At 35.8% G+C, this 27,089-nt stretch overlaps 1 protein-coding gene across 3 annotated transcripts; it reads right to left on the bottom strand.

Annotated features, from left to right (window-relative positions):
• Window positions 1-72: 72 nt before the first annotated feature.
• On the bottom strand, window positions 73-24,494 carry LOC122532896 (SPARC-related modular calcium-binding protein 2). Of its 3 annotated transcripts, none has more exons than XM_043662077.1 (10): window positions 23,964-24,494; window positions 8,504-8,663; window positions 7,819-8,193; window positions 7,177-7,401; window positions 2,701-2,781; window positions 1,306-1,386; window positions 928-1,161; window positions 678-850; window positions 413-578; window positions 73-325 (listed from the first exon to the last, which is right to left on the bottom strand). In XM_043662077.1, the coding sequence occupies exons 1-10, from the start codon at window positions 24,048-24,050 to the stop codon at window positions 237-239; spliced, it is 1,671 nt and encodes a 556-aa protein (XP_043518012.1). In that variant the 5' UTR covers window positions 24,051-24,494; the 3' UTR covers window positions 73-236. The 3 variants fall into 3 exon arrangements, with proteins under 3 accessions (XP_043518012.1, XP_043518013.1, XP_043518014.1); XM_043662078.1 differs by having other exon boundaries at window positions 2,701-2,751; window positions 23,964-24,493; XM_043662079.1 differs by lacking the exon at window positions 2,701-2,781 and having other exon boundaries at window positions 23,964-24,493.
• Between the last annotated feature and the right edge of the window lie 2,595 nt (window positions 24,495-27,089).

Raw genomic sequence — 27,089 nt, 5'->3', positions numbered from 1 at the left:
ACACACAGCTATATATGCTAAAACAAACTATCGAGTTATCAATATCTGTGAGGTACAGAAATATGTTTCGTATTAAAAATAAAAGGACATTTATCACCGAATATAAAAATACAAATAAAATTCTTTTAACATAGTAACTGGCTTTCTTTTGAAAGTCCCATTGTTACGATTCACATGTTAGATGAATGATCACTACACGTATTGATAAAATGACGAACACACGTTCATATCACACATCAGTCATCGTCGTTCTTAAGAAACTGATCTAAAGGATTCGGACCTGTTCTCTTCGGTTTACTCGTTGATGTTTTTTCCGTGTTCTCGGCTGAAATAATATAACATTTTCAATTAAAAAGAAAAAGATATAATTTTGATTGTAAAATTATGCGAACGAATCATTTAAAATAATTACATGTTGTAGATCGTTGTGCATTCAAACAACTGAACCATTCTGTCATGCTGATTTTTCTATCGTTGTTAATATCACAGTATCTAGGAAGTCTTTTACCGCATTTTTGAAGTTGTCTGTTATTCGCTACCATCGTGCGGAAACTTTTCCATTCTTTCCTTTCTAGAACCTAACAGAAAAAAGATATAATGAATATTAGTTTGTTTTATCAATCTGAGTTTTAGTATAAGCATTTAGAACATTATTAAAAATATATTTTCATCCTTGCCTTATTTTTGTTCTTGTCAAGCATAACAAAGTGCCAGGTTGCTATTTGTTCCTCTTTAGAAGCTTGCCACTTAGCCGTCGTTTCATCGGAATCCGTGCCGGAGGCTTTCATCTTCTTGTACATCAAATCCATTAAATCTCGTAGAAACAATTGTTTCTTTTGTTCAGGACAACCTGGTATCAGAATCAAATACTCATCGTTTCATGGAAAATATTCTTAAAAATATTTTCATTCAAGGTAATTTAGTTACCTTTCATGGGTCTACTAGGAGTAGGTACTGGATTACAGTTTGGAGTACTATCTTTAGAAGATGTACCTGGTATTGGTTTACCAGTGTCTTGATATACACACCAACAGTAGCCAGAATAACACTGTACTCGATGATACCTTCCGTCAGGTGTACATTCAGGTATATAAAACTTCTCCTGAGAATGTTGCCTCTCGTCTTCCAGTACGGATCGTCTGTCCGTCAAACAATCGTTTGCTGTAAATTGTCATATTGATATTCGTTGAGTTCAATAAACAATCAGGGAAAATAATTAAAATGTCGGCTGAGTTATTTTTCTTTTTATCATCATTACGAAACTTTATGAATCTAAATTATCTAAGGTGTAATTACGAAACTCACCGTCACTATCTTCTTTCGTATCGACTGGATCATCATTGAACGTTGGTCGAGAATGCATCGGAGGAGGATTGCCTTTCAACACTGTGAAGAACGAAAAATAGTATCAAGTTCTAGTATCTTTGTTATTTCCATTCAAACAATAAAGTCAATAAACAGTCGGCCCATTCACCGAAATTTTAAGATTAATGTTAATTGTTATGTACAAGGCGCACATGACGTTTCTCGTTCTTCTTTTTCCACGAAACATTCTATTTTTAAGACAATGTACACGATGAAGATCTTTATTTCTTTGTACAATTTTCGATACGATCTGTTAATGCAGCGGTTAATTTTGGAAAAAGAGACTCGTATTTACATTCGCTGATGATCACGATGTCGCACATTTGCTTTTTTTTAGGATAATTTTAAAGTGACCGTCACCACCCAACGAACAACGAGATTCACACACAGGCGCACACATGTTTTTTCCTTCTTGTTTTCTTTTACACAGTATGTGCATGATATTTGAATAAATGCGTTTTACGAATGATAAAATAGTTCAATAGTTTAATGTGCAGTACTGCCTCTTTTTTTCCTGAAAATGATTTTTTTACAAAAACTGTGTCGATCGTCGCGAATGAATGGGTGGTGACGCACAAAAAGACACACGTAGAAAGACTATTTGTCTTATCGATTAAAATCAAACATGTTTATGAAGAAAGGAAGCATTGCTATGTGGATCGTTTTAAAGTAAGTCTATTATTTCCTGAAACTGTACGAATAAATTTATCATAAAAGAAACTGATACATTTTCATCTGAAATATATTTTATCTTCTTCTGAACTATATTTTATTTTTAGCTACGCAAAGAATATGAAAAAAGATGTAAAGAGTAATTTCTCGAGTAAACGTGCTACGGGGATTCCTACGGATTTTTTCACGTGGATCGTGAGACAAAATAATTTTGCTCAAAGCACAGCGATGATTTAAAAACTGATAGAAACAATTAGGTTACGAAGTTCTTCTCTTTCACTCCATGTACGTATATCTTGGACAACTTTCTCGGAGTAAAAAAAAAAAAAAAACCGATTCTTTAAAACTAAGTCAACTGAAAAAATTTGTATCGTATATTCACTTGACAATAAACATAATAACAGAAATAAAAATAAAGAACGAAAGAAGAAAAGAGAAACGGAACATCGAATCGATTGATTATCGCAGAAAAATATTGTACACGCGTATACATGTTTGACGTTGATGGTACCACATTAACGCGATAAAAAGAAAAAAAAAATTCACAAGGAATCCCACAACAGGTGAATAGACAATCGACGATAAGCGAAAGATTCGAGAGAAAAAAAAAACACAGTGGTGTTTTTTTTTTTTTTTTTTTTCGTGTGCAGAACTAGGACTCACCTTGGTCCATGACCCGGGTCCTCTGGGCCTCAGGGACCTCGGGGCGCTCGTCTGCAGGGTTCAGCGACAAGAACAAACGTACTAAATGATAACAATGATGTCACTCAGCCGACCGGCCTTACCTATATGTACAATGTTTTTTTGTCATTCGCGCATCGCAGGTTTTGCTAGCAGAGCAGCGAGCGGTGGCGAACATCGGATAGTGGAGGGTCGATCGCTAGATAAGAATTCTCAGGCAACACTCACGTCTTTTTCTCACTCTCTCTTTGTCTTTCTCTCATTTCCTCTGTCCCCGTCATTTCCCCCAAAAACACTCATTTTCCAGCGTTCTTACATGTGATAAAACTACATTTACAATTTAATTTTCTGTGTACATCCTACTTCATTTGTCCACCGGTAGCAAATTTGTCAGAAGGATTCATGCGCTGATTTGGCGTGTCATCAGTGAAGTACCATGCGATCGTTAAGGGGATGTGCATTCGGAGAAAACAATCGATATAGTAACAGTTAGTAATAGCTTTATACGAAGAATGTAACTTTACAACAATTGAAGAACAACATCCGGAAGTTTAGAATCTTGGAATCGAGCTCTAAAGTTCTGGATCATTTTCAGAACTTTTTAAACCTTTGAGGTTAAAGTCTCAAGAACTTCAAAATTTCCTCTGGATCTCCGTAGCCTCTGAAGCTTCGAAGTGCAAGAAATTCGAAGCATCATAGAGTTTAAGAAACACGGAACTCCGCGAGACATTTTTCTCCGAATGCAGCTCTTAAGTTTCTGCAGTCTACGCTCTCTTCGATTGGATACCTCAACTCGAAGGATCAACAAGTGCATGCTCGTTCGTGCATAAAGTGTTATTTCACAGTGTACCAACAGAGCGAGACAATTCTTCATTTTTGTTCTACCGTTTTATTCGACGTTCTCTGATATTACGGGCAAAATGAAAATAGAATCTACGGAGTGTCGGTGGGGAGTGAAAGAATCGTGGTTACACGAGTCGTCGATAGCAACAACTGGAAGTTATTCTCGGGTCCACCACGAGCCGATACCGGAGAATCCTAGGTCGAACGTGATTACTTAACATGCAATTGGCTTCTACGATTCTACGTATCAACCAATCTACTCTCACATCAACTATCGAACTATATCAGGACAGAAAAAAGCACGGAGTCTCAAGCAGTGTTCTACAGTAGACCAATAGATAAAGGTTTCTCCAATAACATTTACCATCGAAACACAAATCGTTAAACTGCTCTGATATGATAATAAATTTGCAAATTGTATCGCACAATGCTTTATTAAAGGAAGAGTAGCGCTGCCCTATTTTGAATAAAATTCAAATTGAATTGTAAAAATTCAAAGAGAAGATCAGATCTATATCATATCTATATCTATATCATACGGGAGCAACATAGAAGAATGTGCAACAGAAATCTCTTTCCATTTGAATCAAATTTCAGTCGGTTAAATGAATCCGATTATTTGAACCTTATTTGAATCTTCTATAGTTGTATGAACGATAAATCACTACTGGAGAGTAGAATGTCCCACATCCAATTTACACAAATAAATTGTTAATTCTAAAAATACGAAACTATTGATTTGATGAAAAGTTAATTTTCTCCCGATGAAGCTGGTTTTCTGTTTCTCATATTTCTCACTTTCATCTCTTTGTCGTTCCTTGAGTACGGGCACAACATTCAGGAAGTACCAGGTCGCGACTGGTTGGAAGTTGTCGAATGCGGCAATAAATAAAACTGTTGCAAAGCGTGTCAGTTATAGCGCGTCGTTGGAGGATAATACCGGAAGATCGTCGTCGTTGGTCATCGTGGTCGGTGTCTAAATCGTGGTATAAATTACAAACGGTGGCCGGGACAGGATGTCGCGCACGCCAAGGGCCGTCTTCTGTAGCCGGCCCGCTTAACATTCGTGAATCCTGCCGGAAGTTTGCCCACACTGCGACCGGCCACCGTTGGAATTGAAGCAATTGACCTCGTGTGCATGCACGCTTCGTACTCGCGGTTAGCCGTACGAGAATGACCGCCCGCGCGACGACGCGTCGCTTCGTAAATCCGCGCCTACGCCAACTGCAATGAACACTACTTCTAAACTATCCACCGGGGTTACAAGCCCTCACCGAAACATGGTTCCGACTGAACACGATTGCTTGCTCGACGCAGGATATAAAACGTCGAACGTTTCCCTTTTTCTACAATAATTTCACTAATTTTTAATTTAATCTAAATTACACAATGATCATTGTATCAAACTTTTCATGGTGGTGTTATCACGTGAATCTCTCCAAAAAAAAAAAAAAGATCTCAATGGAGAGTATGATTGCTCGTGCACGATGAAATATCAAACATTTCATTATCAAATTCTATAGTATTGAGAGTCAAATAATTTGATTAATAGTAGCGTGTATAGTAGTCAAGTGATTTATAAAATTTGCTTTCTTTGTCTCAATATTAAATTTGTTACTGTTATCCGCAAGAATTTGTTTGCAATTTGATAATTTGTAACTTGGAGGTTGTAAACATTCATTAGCGATATTCAAGTTCAATTGCGGAAACGAACATACGGCACGTGGTATCAATCTTCGAAACTTGAAACGAGGTTTCAAATGTATCATTAGAAGTGGACTTCTCCTATTTTTTTCTCTCCTGACTTCTCATGTCTCCTTGTGTCAATGAATAATGGATGAATCGAAACGTGATTGAATTAGAAAGTTTGCACTAGTTTTGCCGATTAGACTTCAATCGATCGTACCTTTCTGGACTGGAGTTTTAACTTTGCTGAAATAATGGAATCTGAAATCTTGCATATTTCGGGAAACACATCTTCTTTACAGTTACTTCAATTATTATGCAGGGAATTGAAAAATGAAAGGAACTCCGGAATATTTCAGTGTCGCGATCCTAATAACTGGTACGGATATCAGAAAATTCATATAACCGTTCAAAATCATTTTCAAACTATACAAATCTAACATAAGTAAAAAATAGATAATCTAAAACCTAAAATAAATGAAAAATAGAAAAAAAAATAGAAAAATTAATTTCGTATACAATGAACGTCAAATACTATTGATTGGATGTTACGTTAAAAACTTGCGACCACATCATATTAAAATGTCACAAGATCATCGCATAAAGAAAAGAAGAAGAAATAAGTTTTTAAAGATGAATGTTTATGTAAATGGTGATTACAAAAAACGTCGAACAAAATGAAGAATCGAAGAATCGCGTGTCGAATTAATGATGCTTCTTTTGCGAGAGATTTGTCCGCTCGTAAGATAAATAATAAATTGTACGTGTTTGCTACGTGCTTGTAATTTCATCGCCGGTGATTAGAGGCGCAACAAATTCGCATTTAATTGCAGCTGTCGCATTCTTTTCTGTCTTCGATTACTGACAATGAAAGGGAAAGGGTTTAGGAATTTGATGGATTTGCGAATCACAAGATACACGCATGCAAGTTTAAAAAGCGACCCGGCAGCACCTTTTACCAAGGAAATGAGCACACCATGCCACACGAGTAGATAGATTAGCGCATGTTAGGCATTTTAGTACAGATGGTGATGTTAATCCCAATTTACGATTGCCATAAAAGCGAATTTATGCTTTCCGCGATATCAGTTTATTGTTTTACAAGAGCGTTCGAAATTGAGCGAACGATAACTTCTACTAAACATCCGTGGATGCGCGATGGCGTGTGTCACATTGGAATTAACATTGCAGTGTTTGATTCTTGTACGATAACGATCTTGGATCCTTTCTTTCTCTTTCTTTTTCTTTCCGATTATCTATGAAACACGTTGGAATTTTGAATTTCATTAACAAAAGAAATTTCCATCCACGTTCGATGGTATGTGAGATTACGCAGGATGGTTCAAAAATCCCGCATTACTTACAATTATCTTCCAAATGAAAGTAGAAGAAAAGAAATGAACTTTCGCATACATAGAACAGGATCTTTTAGACACAATTATAATGTAAAATTTCCTATTGTCGCTTCTTCCCCGTAAAAGAATTACGATGCTTATGGTTTTTTTTGAATCAGCCTGTATACCAAAGCAACGAGATCCTAGAGGAGACAATCTTTCGTGGCGCAACAGCGTGGCGACGCGCCGCTTCGCAAATATCAACGTGTTCAAAACTGATTTATGCACTCATCAGCCTCGGCTGTGACCTTGAGAGCACTCGCCTACCAGGAAAACGGTGTTGGCAAGTGTTTGCAACTCGAATTGATAATCCCGAGTTCAACAATACACTTGTTGTACCGATGAAAACCTCTTCGAAACATAATCAAGAGAAGACGTAATAAAAAGAAACAGATAAATTTGTTTTAAACAATCGTTTTAGTTCGACGAAGGGAAAAAAGATCGTAGTATCGTGCAAGTGTCATCTACGAGGGACGACCTCGGAGATTCTGCCTTTTACGGTGTAAGATGCGCGTGCACCGCGTTTTAAACTTACGAGTGAAGTCGTTCGCAAGGCAGGCACCCCATTCTTGCCTGGAGAGTTTCAAATCCCGATTTAGGTCGCACGTGCGGGCAAACGTGCGAGCGCATTTCTTCGGCCTTACCGCCTTCTTCGCTAGTCTCCTCAACTCCTTGTACTCAGCCCTATCTAGATATCCATCTCCGTTCTTGTCCAGCGTCACGAATTTCCACGACAACACTCTTTCCACATTTTTGTCACCTGTTTCGAAAGAAAAAATAGAAAGTTGACAAGTTAATGTTAAAAACTAAAAAATAAAAGCCAACAGTGGGATATACGATGCATAATTCATCGACAAAAGAAAGAAATCGAATTTTAAAAATTTCACACATCACTTTTCAGGATCGCTCGACCCGAGCTCGCGATTTCAATTTTCTTTTCGACTAAAAGGTACTTCTCCATTTTTTTCTTTCAAACAGTTGAGCGATGCTCTCGGACAGTAACTCTCAGAAGCAGTATTCATTTGCGAGAAATACTCTCGAGAGCAACTCGCGACAATTTAACTATCAAATGGAGAAGTACCTCAAGATAGTAACAGCTAGACATTCTAAATAACAAAACAACGACTGAAATATTTCCAATTCTTTGTGATATGAGTTCGTCTCCTTGAGCCCTCACCATCAGCGGAGATGTTCGTCCGCCTGTACTCGATCTTGAAGTTCTCGATGAGGTTCCCGTTGAATTTAGACTTCTCCGCCCGATCACAGGTATTCCTGTGCTTACTGCTGTACTGCCTTCGCTGCTTCCAGTTGGGCGAGCGCCTCCTTTGGCCGCTCCTGGTGGAAGCAGTAGATCTGGGACCAGGTTTTTTCACACATCTTGGTCTTTCGTTTCTTACCGAGGTGTCGGGCAGCGGTCTGCCCTGCGGTGTTACGCACCAACAGTACCCGGTTTCCTCGTGACATTGCACCGGCGCGTAAGTGCCATCCGAGCGACAGACTGGCCGTGCACCCGGCCTGACGGTCAATCTTGCGGAGAAGCATGCTGGTGTCTCTAGATGGACAGGTTCAATTATGTGATTCTTTGTGTCAGACGTGTTGTTTCCTACTCGTATCTTTCAGAGCGTACATTCTTACGATTCCTTTTTATCGAACGTAGCAAGTTATAGTACACGATCCTGTTTCATCGATTTGATCGTAGCGAGAGGATAGAGATAAAAGAAAAGAACGTTCTTCAATCATTTGGAATATTCTGAGTAACAAAATTTTGTTCGTTTAGAAGTTGTTTATAATATAGGATAAAAAGAAATCGGATGGATTGCTGGTTGCTAATAATTATTACCAAGCTATTCTAATGCAATTACCTGGACAAGGGCCAGTATGTTTGATAAGAATAGACATGCCTTGACACTGCTTTGAGATGACCTGACACTGACTCGAATACGTAACACCGTCGCTCCCACATACCGGTGTACTTGCACCATTACTCATTGTGCACTCGGCTATCCTTTTTCTACACTCCTCCTGAAACACACAGCCCACATACCATACACAACATGTTAAACGTTGATTCAAATAGAGTGATATTTGGTTACTCTCTTACAATATTAACATTTTTTTAATAACATTTTTATATTTTATTTTTATTTTTATGTTAGTTTAATAACATTTTTTTAATATTGCACGTGATAAATATTTTTTAATGGCAAGCCTGTCAAAAATAGTAATGAAATTAATTTAACTAGTTAATTAAGACTATGTAATTAGAATAATGTTGTATGTGAAATATTTTTTAATGGCAAACCTGTCAAAAATAGTAATGAAATTAATTTAACTAATAAATTAGTTAATTAATATGTAATTGGAAGTCTCATCGCGAGTGAAGTCACACGTCCATAATGATTAATCTTTATGAATCATTTTACAAAGATTCTCAAGCGTAGTGAGGTATTTGTCATTTTTACGATTTCCCTTTAAATGGACACGGCAACGGAAGAATGAAAATTAAAACTGGCTGAACATTTCGCCGGATGACTAATTCTTTCTCACGATTTTCCATGAATCCATCAACATCGTTTGATGTTCCAGGAAGATTGCTGACGCATTTACGCTATCTTTCGTGACCTCTTACGCATAACAGCGAATCGCATTCCTTGTAACCATAATTGGCAGCAGAGATCGTTGTGCTACCTTTGAAAGGAATTTACAGCAGGATACTTTTAAATTTCAATCGTGCTCAAAAATATATAACGAGTTGTCTTATTACTATGAAAGTAGGAACTTTTACACTACTTTAACATTTTAATTTCAACAAAGAGATACTCTCTACAATAAATCTAAGTAAATGTATCAACAGCACTGAAATAGGTAAATGAGTCACAATAACGTAATAAGAAAAAACGCATTAATATTCTAGCAATCTAGATGCAAACATTTTTATAAATAAAATATATCTTTCGCGTCGATGTATAGTATTAATCGTGTTTTCCAATGAGTACGCTGATCACTCGCCAACTGTCACACACAGGCAGAGACAATGTAGACACGTAGAGAACGTGCAATTTATTTTAATTGATTTTAAACGATGCAAATATCTACACGAAAATTCCTGAATCGAAGTTCTGTGTACTACTGGGAATGATTCACTGGTAATCGGCTGGAACAGAGGCGTCTTTTAACAAGGAGGAGCGCGCCTCTGTACAGAAAAGAAGGCGCCTCAAATCCATCAAAAGAGGCGCCTGAATCGTTACATCATGCATTTGCATTGCACGGAATGTGAAACCTCTGACTTACGATCTTGAACATACGACCGTGTCAGTAATTACCCTCGTTGAAATGATTGAATGCCTCGTCGAGAAATGCGTTGCTAATTACCATCGGTGAAATATCGTCGTTGTTGTCGTCTCGTTGCCATTTCCTACGTGCCTCACCTCTGTTGCGCTTATTTGAATAAGCATAATCGTTCGATACATAAAAAGATATAAGGCACAACCATATAAATCACTCTAAGTAGCTTCTAATTCAATTAACATCGACGGATTGTACGTATAAATTCTACTTTAACAAACGTAAAGAGGAAAGAGAACAAAATAGAAGTAGTATAGTAGAATAATAATGAAGAATACTCTGTTGTGAGTTCTGATAAACTCGTTGATAGTCATCTATGAAACATTGGTAATTAAAGATTAAATTAATAAATTTAGTTGATAATTATTAAATTAATAAATCTATTTTAGACTCATCTTACTTTCGTTGAGACATATTGTATATGTCAGAAACAAATGTTGTGTATTATAATTAATGTGCAAGCGATACATGAATTGTGTGGAACATTTTCCACTTCGTATGTCATCCAATTTATAAATTCCTCTAAAATAATAGTTTCTGCGAATTCGTAATAGTAAGTTGCACTTGTGGAGATCACATTTTTTTAAATATAAAATTGATAAAAGAAATATGCTTAGTGTACTCCTTATATTACGCACTCTAAGACACACCTATTTTCCCACATAATAGCAAATTGTGTCTACAATCTTCGAAGGATATAATTTATCCTAAAAGTCACGAACATGTTACTTATTAGCAGAAGTGAATGTATAAGCCGCTAAACGTATATTATCGACTGTCGTGAGGAGCTATAAAATCAAATTCAATGTTCACGAGCGAACGACGTGCTCGATAAGCAAATAAGAGGTAAGATATAACGGTGCCAAAATAAGTGATGGACCGCCACCGGTTTGTAATAACGGAATTCCCCTCGAAAGGGAGATTCGAACGATCTACGGAGATAATGGTGGCCAGAGGTGGCGCCCGATTGGTAGCACGCACCCCTTGTTCCTCTGGAATGCATTAACGCCGCGTACCGCGTGCATGCAACATACGCGATGCAATATACGCGTAATAGGTGGAGTGCAACGCGATGTAGCATAGAATAATCCGGGTTACGCGTTGAATGCTAACACGAACGAAGAACGTGCGCCCGACGATTGCACGCTTGGCGCCACCGCGAACGCGATTTAAGAAAACGACGCACGCGACCGTCAAATTGTGCTGTAATCACATTCGATTGCGTCCAATTATTTTTTCTCTCCGTCTTTTTTTTCTCTTCTTCTCTTTTTCTGCTTCTTTCTGTTCACGACAGGGAAACTCTTCATACTTTTTTCTTAAGTTTCAAATAACTCTCTTCGTTTCTCCTGTTCGCATTTCTTTTGTCGATACTAATCGCAGCAATTAGAGTTGCAAGAGCAAGCAGCCATAGCGGAAGAGAGAAATAAACTCTGTCTTCTCTCTGGAATTGTGTCGCGAAGAAATTGAGCATTGACCAGCGATCAAAGTGTTCATTGTTGATTGAGTTTATCTGGTACAGTAAGCAGCGAGTGATGTATTCTAGATTTCTTAGGTCCTCTGTGCGACTCTATAAAGAAAATTGAATTTAATCTACATAAATATCTATATTTTTTTAATTCTATATAAATATAATATATGATCTATATTTCTTACTTGTATTATTTTCATTACTTTTGGAATTTTAGATTCGTTCTACCTCTTTTTTTTTTTAATCATTTAGAACAGAAAAACTTCCCAATTATGTTAACAGTAACAAACGCAAACGTTCACTTGATGGGTTACATCACCCTTTACGAGAAGCGCGTAACTGCTCTGAACGATTTTTTGAATCGAATGCTCGACTATAGTAAGGATAAAGATACGTTTCGAGGCACGTACGTACGCCTAATGATGGGTTCTCAGAAGGTGTCGTTTCTTTCTATGGAACAGTCGACGAACGAAACACAGTGATTTGTCAATGTCTTTGATTATAAGGTCGCCAACGTACACAGTATATAGTTGCCTGAAAATGGCCATTAACGAGCGGTCACTTATGCGTGGCCACCGCGTATAGCACGTTATTAGTAATTGAACCGTATCTTACACTTTGATCAAAACTTCAAAGTTATTTTTCAAGATGTTGATATGTTCATATTGTAATCCTATTTCATGTTACATATTGAGTTTAGACAAAAATATATTTTAGCTTTTGACAAATACCATATTTAGTAAAATAGTAGATCTATCAAATTTAAACAATATTAAATATAATATCGTGCGAATATTTTTATTGATAACATTCGTCAACACCATAATGATATATTAACAAAGAAGAAACGTTCTTATGGCGTATGTAATTTTCAGCGATTAAAGACTGAAGCTGCTATTGTGATATCACATGATTTTCAATGGTTAATAGTCGGTGACGTTACTTATTGTGGTGTCATGTGATTTTCAGCGTCTAGTGATTAATGATGTAACGTCATATTATTTCCAATAAAATGTACTAAAAAGAATTCAAAAATTGAGAAAACACAGCTAAGCGCAATAAGTATTATCAAATCCTCATAAGAATACACATCAGTAAATAATGCTTTGCTAATTCAGTCAGTGTTCCTGGCTGATAACGACTTTGAATGTTTAAGTTTAAACAATCGTGCGAACTTGCACCTTGTGTTAGGAACGTACGCCAGGATTCAGATACAAATTGATAATTAACATTTTATTGTTAGAAGATGTTGATTCTTACTTTCTCTTTATCTGTTAATAGAAAACAGCTAATGAGTTTTTTTTAGGATTTTTAATAATCTACTTCTTTCCAATATCATTCTTTTTTCATTTCGATGGATTTTGCACTATGTTCCTGGAACATTTTTTGTAAAAATTAATTTCTGGTAAAAATAGTAATTTTATTCGATTCAAAGAATTACATACCATTAAATTTATTTTCATAAAATGAACTTCCGTATTAGCTACAGTAGCTACAATATACAATAGCAATAAATAATTTTAGAGCAAAACATAATCTTTGTAGAAGTCTATTGCATCCATAATAAAGAATGAATCTACTATTATCTCTACAGTTATTTATAAAAATATTATATCATCATAATTATACATATAAGCTTTTTTTATCAAGAAAATTCACTATCAGCTATTATAATGTATTTGCTACATTAAAAAATACTTTCGAGTTTAAGACAATCTCAGAAGGCGAGCTTTACGCCTTTCAGAATGATGGAACAATGAAATAAATTACGAAACAACGAAATAAATCAGGAACAGATTTTCATACGAGCCTGTAGCTAGCCTGTAAAAGTCAACATTTCAAGGAACGTGGAGAATCCTGATCACAAAATCCATTAGCGGGAAAATAATGTTATTACCAGCGCTCGTTCTTGAAATTCTAACATCGTCGGCTACGATCTCGTGCAATGGCATTCTCACGTCTAATTTGTTTACCGATAAACTAAAGAGCTATTTCTCGTGCGTGTTACTATCGAAGCGGTTTTTCGCCTACGAAGAAATTGATTACCTGGCCAGGATCTTATGTTCGATTGTTGCCAACGGCGTGGCACGATTTCCTTGTGTTGTCGTGTCGCTTGTCTCGTTAACAAGCGCACTGCAAGCACGTAATATCAAAAAAAAAAAAAAAAAGAAAGAAAGAAAGAAGAAAAATAAAAATAAGGGGAAATCGATAACACGATTATGGTGTGCTCGGACAAAACAGGTTTTTCGGCGCGTAATCCCGCGCGCCAAGGCATTTCCTTCTGGCAGAAAATAAATCTTAACGAGAACGCATACTTAAATGATTTCTCAACGAAGATTTCATTTGCTAACAGGAGAAAAAGTTAATTAATTAATTATAGCTATTTACTTCAATTAAAAATTGCTCAAACTGAACGAATCCTCAAGTCATTCATTTAACATTTATGTTAAATGGTTTATGAAGTGCAGTAATAAAATATTTTCAAATTATAGATATATGGATATGTAACTTTCAAGTTTAACGTGAGTGATGCTATATTGTAGAGAGTTAATTTAATTAGAGACTTTACTTGAAATATTGACAACTATCAAGCATGAATAATACAACGTGAAACAGTATTAACAATATTACTGTTAAAATTAATTTTAAATTGGGTACATCCAATGAGACCATCAAATAAATTAGATATAATCAATTGAAGCTATTATACATAAATGTAATAGCACTGTGATAGCAACGAGATAGCAAGCCTAGCATGTTAAGGAGTTAAACAATCAGTTGATTATCAGATACAGGCCACGGTGACATCCTGTGACTAATTAGAATTCGCAGATAGAGACCAAGTTATGTGCACTCTAGACGTCACGCAAATGCAAATTTCTGCAAACAAAACGTCGACCACCGTGATTACTTGTTGCACCTGTCCGCCGGTCACCAACGTCCAAGCGTGTTTAAAGTTTCATACGTTTCATGCTTGATATCGATCACGTATACAACGGCGTTTCGAGCAAATTCAAATTGATCCTATTCCAGCAGAGCCGGTTTATCAGCAAGTAGCGAAAAATCCTTGTAGAACATTCATCACGTTGAGTTTGACCATTTCTATTAATATCGTATCGGTGGTGTAACACGCGTTGAATTATGTGTGTATATTGGGCTGTTGAGAAATTGGTCGTAGTGAAATCGAATGTTTCAAAAACACTCACTTGTGATCTTGTTTCCTGAAAATGAAACGAACGGCGATTAAAGAATGATATTCGCAAGAAAGAATTTTTAAGTATCATTCGGAACGACGTTCAAGATATTTATGATGCGTTCAACATGGAAAATGCGAGGAAATTACGCATCTGTATGGAAGTTGATTCAGAGATGAAATATAAAGCTGAATTTTTTCTCATCGGTAGATATCAAGATTTTGAAGTCGCATACATTTGCTTTTTAGTACAATCGTAATATCGAAACCAAACTGCGATTGATATTTTCGTCCCTGTACGTCACGCGTTCAGGATTTTTACATCCATCTTGTTAATGATCGAATAATTTTTTTAGAATTGCTATATGTTTATATAAAAAAAATTTTAATATTTTATTATATATAATATATTTTTAATATAATTTCATAAATATATTATATTTATTATTTATTATATTATATTTTATCATAATTATATTACAAAATATAATAATATTTTATATAAATATTATAAATATAATATTTCATAAAAATAATAAGAATTTCATAATAATCACATAGTCTCTCTGAAAAGAAAGTGAATTATTAGAGAAAAATTGTTTTTACTCTGTTTATCCACTAAGTCATGTGGTACCAACATTTATTTGCAGCTCTCCATGAACTGTAATAAGTTCACGTAGCATACAAGCTGCTAAATCATCGGGCGATCAAATTCGACAAACACTCTGCTTAATTCCAACCTAATCCAACGAGTGGAGAAACGACCGTCGAGGGGAGAAAGGCCAATAAAAATGAATAATGATCGACAAAGATGAAGGAGGCATCGTTTCCATCCATCAAGCGTGGAAGGATGGTTATTAATTAGCCGAACGTGGGGCTCCTCTCTTCTCCAATTCTTAGTTCACGGTTACGAGTCGTGTTTAACGAGACGAGTGTTAATTATCGTGGAACGTCTCGACGGCGTCGTCGTCATTGACACGCGCGCCAATTATCGAGCTACACTTTCCGCATGGTTACTATTAATTGTAGGTTCGTGAGCGAATGTCGCGAACGATACGCCTCAAGAATGTGTCATCCTTCCTTCTTTTTTTTCCTCCCTCTTTAGCTTCGATAGGATTTGCTACCAATTTCGCCTCGAGGATTATTATAGGCGCCAAGGAAGTGTGTCAGAAGAAAAAAACAAGTACATGAGGACCCACGATCCGGTAGAGAAGAGTAATATGTGCATGTTACGAAGAGACGCGTGTACAGACACGTACATACACTGAAACTCAAAAGTATGCGGATCTGCTTGCCTTCAATAGCATGTAATTTAATTACTAAATTACGGATATCAAGATACATCTTATACATATAGAGAACGCACATCACATATTTGCTATGAAAGCGACACAACTCGAAAGTATACTTTGCAGGAAAAACGAAAACAGTTTTTGAATAGAATTAGATATTATTTTGGTAGTCAAAGGAACGACGTGTATGTAATAATATTATAATATATAACAATATATAATGTATATACAATAATATAGTATGTATAATAATATATAATAATATCTACACGTTTCATCAATAAAAATTCATAATAAAACATTTATACATAGAATAACAATGTCGCATGAATCAGAAAGAGGGAGACGATTCCTCCCTACGGACCAAATTACAGACATAAATGAAAAAGATTTTCAAAATTCGAAGATTGCCCTTTTCGAATAAAGAAAGTACGTCCGATTTTTATCTTCGGATTATTCGATTTCACCAAACATACTTCGCCAGCCGTGAGCGACAATATATGTAAATAAGTAAAAGGAGAAGAAAAAAAAAAAGAAGAAAGAACGAAAGAAGAAAAAAAGAGGAAGTATTCCAACAGGTTGGCGCCATGCGTTACCGCTTTGCCCTCGTAGTTGACACGACAAGAGAATTGATTATATGGTAGCGACGGCGGATCGATTTGAGTCATGATAAAACTGAATATTACCTAGCGATCAACGATCAAGGTCCTGGGCCGGTACACTTGATATACCGATTGTAAAATGACTGTGAGTTTAATTGCTTTTCGAATACCTCGTTACGAGCACGCTAATTGCTATTTAGATCGGAATTCAACATAGAAATGGTTAACCCGATTCGCCGTTTCTTTCTCTTTTTCTTTTTTCTTTTTTCCTGGAAACTCGCTGAAAATTACGATGTGAATGTGGATCGAGAGAAGCCGCCGTCAACGGTGAAATATCGCTTTTGTGCAATAATGAGACAGTTGTGTAACGATCATTGATAGAACACTGCTATTAACGAGGCTCAATTACGGAGGATCAGATATACGCGTGTAATCCTTGAGATGAAGGAAGATATTCAGAAATCTTGTATGAAGACATTTTGCAATATTTTATTGTTTTTGGGCTTGTATACGTACAAGTGTTTTCTCCTTTTTTGATGTATTGTTCTTCATCTCTGAATGAAGGAAAATTCAATTTCTAATTTTAATTAAAATTCGCCTTGTTGATATATATATATATATATATATATATATATATATATATATATATATATATATATATATATATATATATATATTCAGTTTTCAAATTCATTGAGTTCATATATAAATGTAATTATATATATTAATATTACATTTAATTATGTATTATTAATTCCTGATCTTAAATTTAATATTGCAACGTTACGTTTAGATTGAATATTGTCATAATGTATTTATATTACAGTAGAAATTCGTTTATCCTCATTTATTCAAGCCAGTTAATGCTGAGCCTCAAATATACGAAATCATAATTAATTTCTGTTATTCTTATCTACTATCTCTTATTATGCAAACAAGTAAGAACAAGATATGGAGAAAGTTAGCGAGCCTCTATCATCCGAACGGTTTTGTCCTCTGGCATGCTCAGCTAAACGAAGTTTTATTGTATACTGGATGATTTTCCACGTTTTTTCTAATTTTTAAATGAATGACTAAATTAATTAAACTAACTAAAATTTTCTCAAACGTCCGCAAATTCTAGAATTTAAAATTATCGTACCCAAAATTTCACCGGAACTTTAGCTAAATTTTTCAACACGCTTTAAGGAACGTTATTAATCGATTTGAATAATTTGGTCAATTAGCGTTTGAAAGACGCCGATCGAGAGCCTCTAATAGCCGAAACGACGAGGAGGCCTCGACTAACGATGCACAAGGCAAAACGATGCACAAAAGGGGAATATCTGCTAACACCTGAGTATTCGGGAGAAGCTTTGCGTGTCGCACGTGAAGAAGGTGCACATGTGTGGTTCCCGACATGGGGAGAAGAGAAGAGAGAAAGAGGTAAAGAGGAGAGGACCTCGTAAGATATTGGCTCTCCCCAAACAGGTTTCTTAGACACATTCTTTCTCGGCTTGATGCTCGCCATACGTGCAACCAGCTTCTTATTAATTACTGCTCGTCCTCGCAGGGATTAAGACGCGAGATTCAAGACGTCTTCTTCGTCCTGCCAAAAGAAAAAAAAAAAAAGAAAAAAAATCACATTGAATATTATATTTCGAACAAGAACGCGTTTCATCGGTCATTTATCGTCTGCTCGTCAAATTCTTCTTTCTCGTAAAGATACACTTTTAACTTTCGTTCCTATTATGTACAGTGATCTAAAAATATATTCCGGATTGATTCTTTCATTCTCCATTCTAAAATACAATACTTTAATAGAAAATTAGACTTTAATAGAAAATTTAATAGAGAATAAAACAATAAATAGAAAACATAATATACTTACAGATAATTTTATCCGATATTGTGTAAGAAACTAATAAAACTTTATTTGTAAATTGAACTCTATTCGATCTCGTGTATACTTCACTTGTATAAGAATTGAAGATTTCAGAGTGATTTATGTAACTGTAGGATACAATGTATCATTTCTATTTTATTATTGCGATCTTTATATCTGGTCGAAACATTTTTAAATATCACTTCTTGATTACGGAACTGACTGAAATTCCTTGCGTTGCGTTGCACATCTCAACGAGCTTTCTACATGTGTAATAGTTATTTGCAAAATAGACACACGCAAACGCATCGCAAATATCGAATATCGACGCGCGATCCGTTGTGCAAAGATCAAACATCTCGAACACATCTCTTAGCGCTAAAGAGCCACAATATTTGCAGTAGTCTCACCTAGAGGAGATAAAACGCGCGATTTTCGATGAAAATCGAACAAGAGTGGATAAGATACGATCCGATGTGCATACTTGGAAGCGAGCCGCTGCCGCTTCTTCCAGGTACGAGTAGTTCAACGTTGCACGTGTGCACGTTTGGGCAAGTTCGAGCCTAGTTCTCTGGATCAGTTGGACCTACGTAGATCGTTTTATCTCTCCTTACCGGCTCTGGGAAAGTCGAGATTACACGGAAGTGAGGCTCACGATTCTCGTCTCTCAGTAAAAAGAATTCGTCTCCATAGCGATTTGCATACGTTCAATGTTAACGAACGAAATTCCTGGCTAGGTACGAGAAACGGTAAGAGAAGAAAGAGAAGGACGCGAAATGTGATAGAGAAATCGTTTGTTCCCTAGATTATAGATGAAGGTAGGAGAAGGCTTTGGTGGCCAACTGAGTGATTTTCAAGGAGAATGATCAGGTATTATATTGACCAGATGTTCGTTCGAGGAAACTTGAAGTTATATTATTACACTAGCATAATTGATGTAATAGCGTTGTTAGGATCAATGGTTAATTTTATTAATTGATTTTGAGTACTTGATATTCGACATTGATACTGTAACTGTGTTTTTAAATATTCTATAAATATTTTAAAATATTTAATTATTTATTCTTGAAAAATATTTAATAATATTAAATATTTTTGAAGGCCACACTGTGTTTTGTTAAGATAATAAATCTATATCTTTGTCAAGATAATATGGTTCTAATTTAGTATATTTCTCTCACAAAGAATATGAAGAAAAATGTGTCTGTTATTAATAATGTGGTTATTAAAGTATGTATTTAATTGAAGATTGTAATTTATACACATTCTGTATTATATATAGAAAGAGCTGTACTGGTTTGTACATTGACAGTACCTATATTAATCTTTAACATTACTTCTACTATATTACGCTAATTACATTAATGGAGCACTTTTGCATTTACATATGCTCTATATTGCACGCAAGAAGAAGTTGTGCCAAAGGAAAGAAAAAATTTCCACATCAGAAAATCCAGGAAATTCCACGGTCAACGAGACATTAAAAATTTAAGCGGAAAAATTCGCAGTTCTCGGCGAAGAGAGAGCAAAGATCGGAAGGACGCGCAATCAAAAGATCGATCGTGACCGCGTGGAATTCCCGAATGAATGGCATTTTATTGCACACCAGCGAAATCTCCATGTTGCGAATATTACTGATTAATGGAGCGTGTGCGTCCTTTTTCACGAAGGTCGAGCGAAAAGGAGAAACGCGCTCGAAAAAAAAAAGAAAAAGAAAAAAAGAAACACGGCTGTGTTTGTCCGTGTGACGATAGCGTGTAAGTCGAAACTGAGAGAGGCGAGAAAAGAAAAGAAAAAAAAGAAATAAAAAACAACAAAATGCCGTTTGGATGCCAAGTGTGCCCACGTATGAATTCCTTTCGATGGCAAACCTGCACCTACGTAAGTGGTCTCGATAGAGAGCACAGAAAAAAAAAACTCGACATTCTTCGGATGCGTCTTTTTCTTTAGAGAGAGTCAATGATTTCTTCGAGTAGTACGGAGCGAATAATAGCTGATGTAGATTAGTCGCGGGAATTAGATCCTGTTCTGTTGCAGTAGAACCTCCCTTATGCGAACCTTTGTTTTTCACATTTTTTAAGAGAGAAAATAATAAATTTTTGAAATATATATTAATAATATAATATATATAATATAAATGATATAATAATATATATAAATATATATTATTATAATATTATTAATTAAATTATTAAAAATAAATTAAATATATAAAAAACATATAAAATATATAAATTAGAATTATATTAAATTTTTCTACACATTACCATAGTCATCTGTAAGCTCACGATACTCGAGGGTTAATATTCGAATGTTACATTATTACAACAAAATGTCTAACAACTAGACTATCTGTTAGCACATATTGGCAGATATTCTAGTGATAGTCCGAATATTAAGATAAAAAAATTTTGAAAAAAGAGGGACAGATAAGGGACGTTCTACTATCTCTTTAAATTCTCCTCTTCTTTTTATTTTCTAACTAATCATCGGCAACTTGAATGTTAAAATGATCACCAATTAAAATGAAGATCAAAATGATCGTTAAAAAAATCTTACGCGCTCGACTAACAGAACTGTATCTCTTGTAAAAGCCGGAGCTGCAAACAATTTAATTACAGAATGCAATGTCGTGCGAAAGGAGAAAAGAGTGGAGCACGAAGCGCTTCTCGCGAAGAGGATAAGCGTTTTCCTGATATATCGAGAGAGAGAGATCGGAGCAGTGGAGAAGCAAAACAACAAAATCATTAAGTATAAAACTGCCATGCACCGATGTAACGTTCGCTGTTTATTAACGTCGTTATTTGTTCTAACTTTACAGCAGGGATTTTCGGGTCGAAAAAAAAAAAAAAATGTTAAAATTTAACGCTCTTGCAATTAGTTGGTTCTAGAATCTATGAAACGGCAATGGTGGCGTTTTTTATCGGCGTTGTCACGGAGAAATGTTATTTCGCGGCTATTACGCGTTCCATTTAACTGTCGTGAATATCGTGTAATTGAAAGCGAATATCGTTATCCCGGCGTCGGAATGAAAAATCGTGCTATCTCCAACGAAGCTTGTCCCTCGTGAGCTTCTCTACGCTTCTGCACGCACGAGGAAAACTCGTTAATTTACAAACAAACGGTAGAAACGGAGAAAGAACAAAGTATACTGTGTAGACACGGCTTTTATCGTAATTAATTACGATAGGGAAGAAACGAATGGCTGCGACATAAATAAATGCGATTTTCTCTTTAGCCGGTTGCCATCGGCGACTGCCCGCGGAAATCGATTCGGACGCTATGATTTTGAGAATTATTGGTGATGTTTCGAGACATTTGGGATCGTGTTAAGTTAATTGAACTTGTGTCGAGCTGTTTGAAAAAATCGAGACTTCTTTCTGATAGATCTTTGTTAAACTGAGTGCTATGCTTAGAAACACAGGTCGTATGGAGACATGGATTATTTAAGATTATTTAAATTATTTAAATAATATAATTATTCTTAAAATAAGATTTAAATAAGAGGCAAGATTATTTAAATTTTAAAAAAAAGGTTCAGTAACTATGAGATTATGAATGTATAACCATAAGTGATAATAAATATTATTTATAATAATATAATAAATAATAATATAATAATAATATAATAAATATTATGATGAAAAGTAATTAAAGAAATCAAATAATAGAATTTTTCGATCACCAAGTAGACTACAGATTTTATAGAATGCATCTATTCTGCAAAAATACATGCAAAATATACCCAATATAAAGTATTTTGTCATGATATATAAGAATTTCTATTTAGGTTCCATTTCTTTAGCTATGAGTTTATTTAATTAAACAAAAAGAATTCAGCCTGTTCCTTGAGCTATTTCAGTTCAAAACTGAACTTTGAATTTGTGGCACAGTCATAAGACCACCTACGCGAATTTTTTTTAACCTCTCGTCTTGTAATATCGAGTCAGACTCGAGATGATATGTATTACAGATTAAATACAGCGAGGGTAGGTCTGTATCAAAGTTCAACGCATGAATTTTGACGGTACTTTGATATTACGAAGATAGAAAATTACTGAACATATAATATTCCAACGTTTTGTCTCGGACTGTTAAAGCAATCGCTAGTTAACACGCTGATGTATGATACATAGTCATGGGAAAGATCGTAAGTCGAGGTGCTAAGAAGAAAGTTCGTTGTTACTATCGAATATTGCAAAGTGTCGTAATAGCGTTGCCTTTTACGATCGTAAGCATAGATTAAGTTAACGATGAATCATATTTGTGAAATCTGAAGATCTCGCGCCGCAATCGAACATATCACGTTGATAACAAACGCCACTATTTCACGGATGAATCGTTTATTTTGAAATCTTTCTTAGAACAGAGAGAGAATGTGTGTGTGTGTGTGTGTGTGTGTGTAATGCAATAAAATTTCGTAACAAGAAATCAAAATTATCTTTCCACCGAGTGTAAAAGCAGTAAGTTATCGGGTGCTCTACATAATTAAGTTAACAACGAAGTATAGCGTTGGTCGGAGTTTCTCGATTAATCATTAGTAATAAAGAGGGAGAGGAACAGGGGCAGAAACAGAGAAAGAGAAGCGATATCTCGCGTATTTATAATTATGTTAAGAAGGAAAAAAAAAATTATAGCATCGGATCTCTAATCGAGTGTTGGATATTACCGCTATTTACCTTTCTTCTTTGCTTGGTACAAACAAAAAGACTAAATGTATCGTACGGCGGGACACTTAAAAGGCCATGGAACGGCTCGTATAAGCGCTAATAATTTTTCTGTCGTGCAACGAAGTATAAAAAAAAAAAAAGAAACGTTCCATTCGTTAGTCGAAACCACTCTTCTCATCTGCAGTTATCGCACTGGCGAACCGTGTCTAATTAACCAACAGCCAACCATTGCCAAGTGAATACCTCTTAACTACACAATGAACCATTTAACCGTCTAACACCTCTAGTAAATAGTTGCACCTGCACGCTCCTACACGAAATATATTGGAATGATCACGAGATCATGCACGTTTGGACTCGTTTAACTCCGTTTGTATTTTTGTGATCCTTTCCTTTTGCAACAACGGAATTTATATGACAAGATGACAAACGAATCTTGTTTCCTGGATATAACTCTGTTGATTACTTTCGGAGTGGGTGTTGTAAGATGATTGGATTAAGATAACATTGTTATTAATGTGTATTAAATGTACGCGCATTAATAACATTACTATTAATGTCAATTAAATATAGATTAATAGTTATTAAATATAGATTAATTATTATCTCAATTCACGTTAAATATACTATCACTACTAGCGTTATCTCATGAAAATGTGTCATAAATCAAACTTCTTAATTGTATATATTCTCTCAAATTACTTGCAAATACTTTGTGTAAAGTATTACTAAGGAATAAAATGAAAATCAACTTAGTCGTTGCTTTTTTTCGTTAAACAAAATTAAAACTCGACCCTCGTCCATAATACAAAAACAGTTAACATTAATTTTCTATTTTTTTTTTTTTTTAATTCTTTAAATTCTTTAAACCAACATTCAATTACTTACCTTAGCCATAGTGATGGTGTTCGGAGCGGCATTTAGATAAACGAAGAGGGACAGGAGGATGGTAGCTTGTATCATCGGGATCATCATCGTGTCCTCGGCTGGTGGTACGTCCTCGAGGGTCGAAGGACCGAAGCCACTGGTCCGACACACGCACGTAACACGCACGCCACTCACACGCACTCACTGTTCCTGGCACATGGCATTCTCCTTTTCATGATCTCTAGTTTCTTTTTCTTGTTCTTTTCCCTTTGAAACGTTTCCACGATTTCGTTTCTTTTCCTTTCTTTTCTAGTTTCTCTTCAGGGCTATCTTTTCGTCACTTTACGTTACAATGGTTACTTAAAAATACTTGAAATTACTTTTGAAAGAAACACGACCGGGGGTAAGTTGCATACAAACGAGGACCTTGATGAAAGGACGCAAATGTATGTCTAGCCGTGGCAACTGCCGCTGAGCAACTGGCACTTGCTCGCCTGCTGGAGTAGCCTGTCTCTCTGCCCGATGGCAAGCTCCCCGTTGCAGTCCTGTATGTTACACTCCTCTTCGTCGCTATCGGAGAATTTCGATGGTTAAACGAGCGAAGAAGACTTCTCGTGTTCGAGATCATTCGCTATTTCAAGGGTCCGTAGGACCAGGGCCATTCAGTTTCCATTATTTAGCTTTCTTTTACCTGAATGGATACCGCCTCTTTCTGTGAGTGCATACGACTTACGTTTCGGAAAGGTAAAACAGATGTATTGTTTGAAGGATTATTCCAGTGTGATTTGTGAACAGTAAAGAGGTTGCGTTCCTTTGTGAGCAGAGCGGTTTTGGTTCTCCAATTATTTTTTTTCCAATGAAATAACTCTGCTGTGTAAAAGCTTTTTAAAAAAAACATATAATTAAAAATTGCGTGAAAAATTCCTTGAATTAGGGTGATATATCGAAAACTTAGTTATATAATAAAAATTTAGTTTTGTAATAAAAATTATTTTACCAGTGCTGCTTGTATTTCTTTCAGTTATAAAGAATCATTTATGCAACTTCTATTTTTATCTCGCTTTCTTATCTGATCAGCAGCTTCTCGTGTCGGTACTTGATGTTCTTCTTGATGCTACTTCACTGTCTGATGCAGATAACAGAAATAAACTAATTACGTATAGTATCTCGTTTGTAATATAATCAAAACACACGGCGCACGTGTAAATTTGATAAAAATTGAAATATCGATCGATTATCCGTTTAAAGAGAGTTTCAATTTCAAAAGCAATTTCCCTTGTTACAGGAGCAATGTACCGCAACACGATACATCCGATTACGTTATGCACTCTCGTCGACGCGAATAAAGCAAATCCGACGGTCATTTCGCTTTCTTCGATACATACTTCCAGGTATGCGTGTAGCCCCGTGCTGATCGAAGATTCATGAGCCATCGAGAATTCGAAATCGATTCAGAACTGGTTGTTTGGTCGATGGAATGTAGCTTTTAACAGCGACCGGCCGGCCGGTAGAAGGGTGCAAGAGGGTGCAGGCGGATCGTGCGTTTAGAAGTGAACGCACACCTGTGGCCATCCACGTTCCTCATTAAATTTCAATCGGAGGCCTGATTTATTCCTTTCGTGCCTGTAGTTCGCGCTTCCATCACCCCTCCTTTCCAGTGTCCTTTCTAGTTCCGCAAGGGAACATCTGGAATCAATGGAACAATGTTCTCTGCATCCTTTCAATAGAGTAATGAAATGTATTGTCTCTCATGATTATTCTGTTGTCAACAGACTGCAAATGTTTACACAATTTTATATTTTTATAAAGTACTCCCCTCTGAATGTTTCACATTTATATTTTTTCCACATTATATGTTCCAAATATATCCAGAATGTAGAACTCTTAGTTTTCTTCTTCCACAACTTTTCTTAATTATGAATCCTTCATTATGATTTTAATAACATATCTACGAATAAGAAAAATTGAGGTAGAAAAACAATAAAGCTCAATCCATTTCGAAATATCTATGTTGAAAGTTAATTTCGAAATATTTATTGAAAGAGTTCACTCTATTAACATTTAACGTAACAAACAAGTGAATACGTAGTTTATTTGTGATCTGTAACGCAAAACAACGTGCGAATACGCTATTTAACTATACGCTCGTAAACATAGCATAAAATTATACATAAGGTAGGCAGGAGAGATTAAGCTCTAAGTAACTCAGATTTAAACCTGCCCGGTACGCCGGTCGTTCCATCAATAATTCCTAACATTGTCGCGTGCAAGCAATATCTATCTTCGAGACACCTGCTTGAGTCAAGCAAACACAATGATGGTTAATCAGCCAGAACGATCGAACTCTTCGATTGAACTCGTTCCACTGGTAGGCGTAGTGAGCGAGATAATAACTCGCTATTGCTCAGCTACCTACGTACGTACCCGTGGGTGTAATTTTCTCGTAGGGTTCGCTATTAACTATCTTTGAACAACTTTACTAACTGTTTCGTGTCGTAGTTGCCTTCTCCCTCTGAAGGAATAACTGGCAAGAAAAATAACGTTTGTTATTTCCTCTTTTATTCTTAATTCCTTCTTAAGTTAATCGTACACTGACAATTCAGTCACGATTATAACGATGCAAATAATAATCAGACTAAATATCGGATTACGAAATAAAGTTCATTGCCAAAAAATTCTAAATATTCATGGACAAAAGCGAATTTAATTCGAGACATTAACAAGAAAGAAAAGACATAGTTAATCACTGAATTCTTGGATGCATTCAAAGTAGCTGTTAGTATATTTGAATGCGGTCGCGTCGGTCCAGGAGAAAGTGACGAGGATCGTGAGTGCAATTATACTGCCGTGTCTGAGAGAACCAAAGAGACAAAAACGGTTTTACACTCGCTGTCTGCTTTTCAGACATTACCTGTCAGTCATAATTCAAATAAATCATCCACTGATTGTCAATTTCAAATATGAATAATTGAAGACAATAACTATAAAATTTTATGAACCTCTCAAACCTGACTTAAGTAAGTACGCTCAAGAACTATAATCTGAATCTACGACTGTGCTTCCTTCTATCACTCCTATAACTTTACAAATTTGACTTTTGATATTCAAGAACAGAACGTAACGAGTAATACTAATCTTGCGAATTTA

This window comes from Frieseomelitta varia, unplaced genomic scaffold (assembly GCF_011392965.1).
Source record: "Frieseomelitta varia isolate USP_RPSP 00005682 unplaced genomic scaffold, Fvar_1.2 scaffold_480, whole genome shotgun sequence".
NCBI lineage: Eukaryota > Metazoa > Arthropoda > Insecta > Hymenoptera > Apidae > Frieseomelitta > Frieseomelitta varia.
The sequence above is the reverse complement of the archived record's forward strand: the minus strand, read 5'-3'. Positions and strand labels throughout refer to the sequence as shown.

Bases quoted from the DNA above. Each gene is read 5' to 3' on its own strand.
- LOC122532896 (XM_043662077.1), bottom strand. From the start codon at position 24,050: ATGATGATCCCGATGATACAAGCTACCATCCTCCTGTCCCTCTTCGTT. The intron at 1,387-2,700 runs GTGAGTCCTAGT...CGTTCTTCACAG, and splicing joins GACCCGGGTCATGGACCAAG to TGTTGAAAGGCAATCCTCCT. The intron at 326-412 runs GTAATTATTTTA...ATATTATTTCAG, and splicing joins TGCACAACGATCTACAACAT to CCGAGAACACGGAAAAAACA.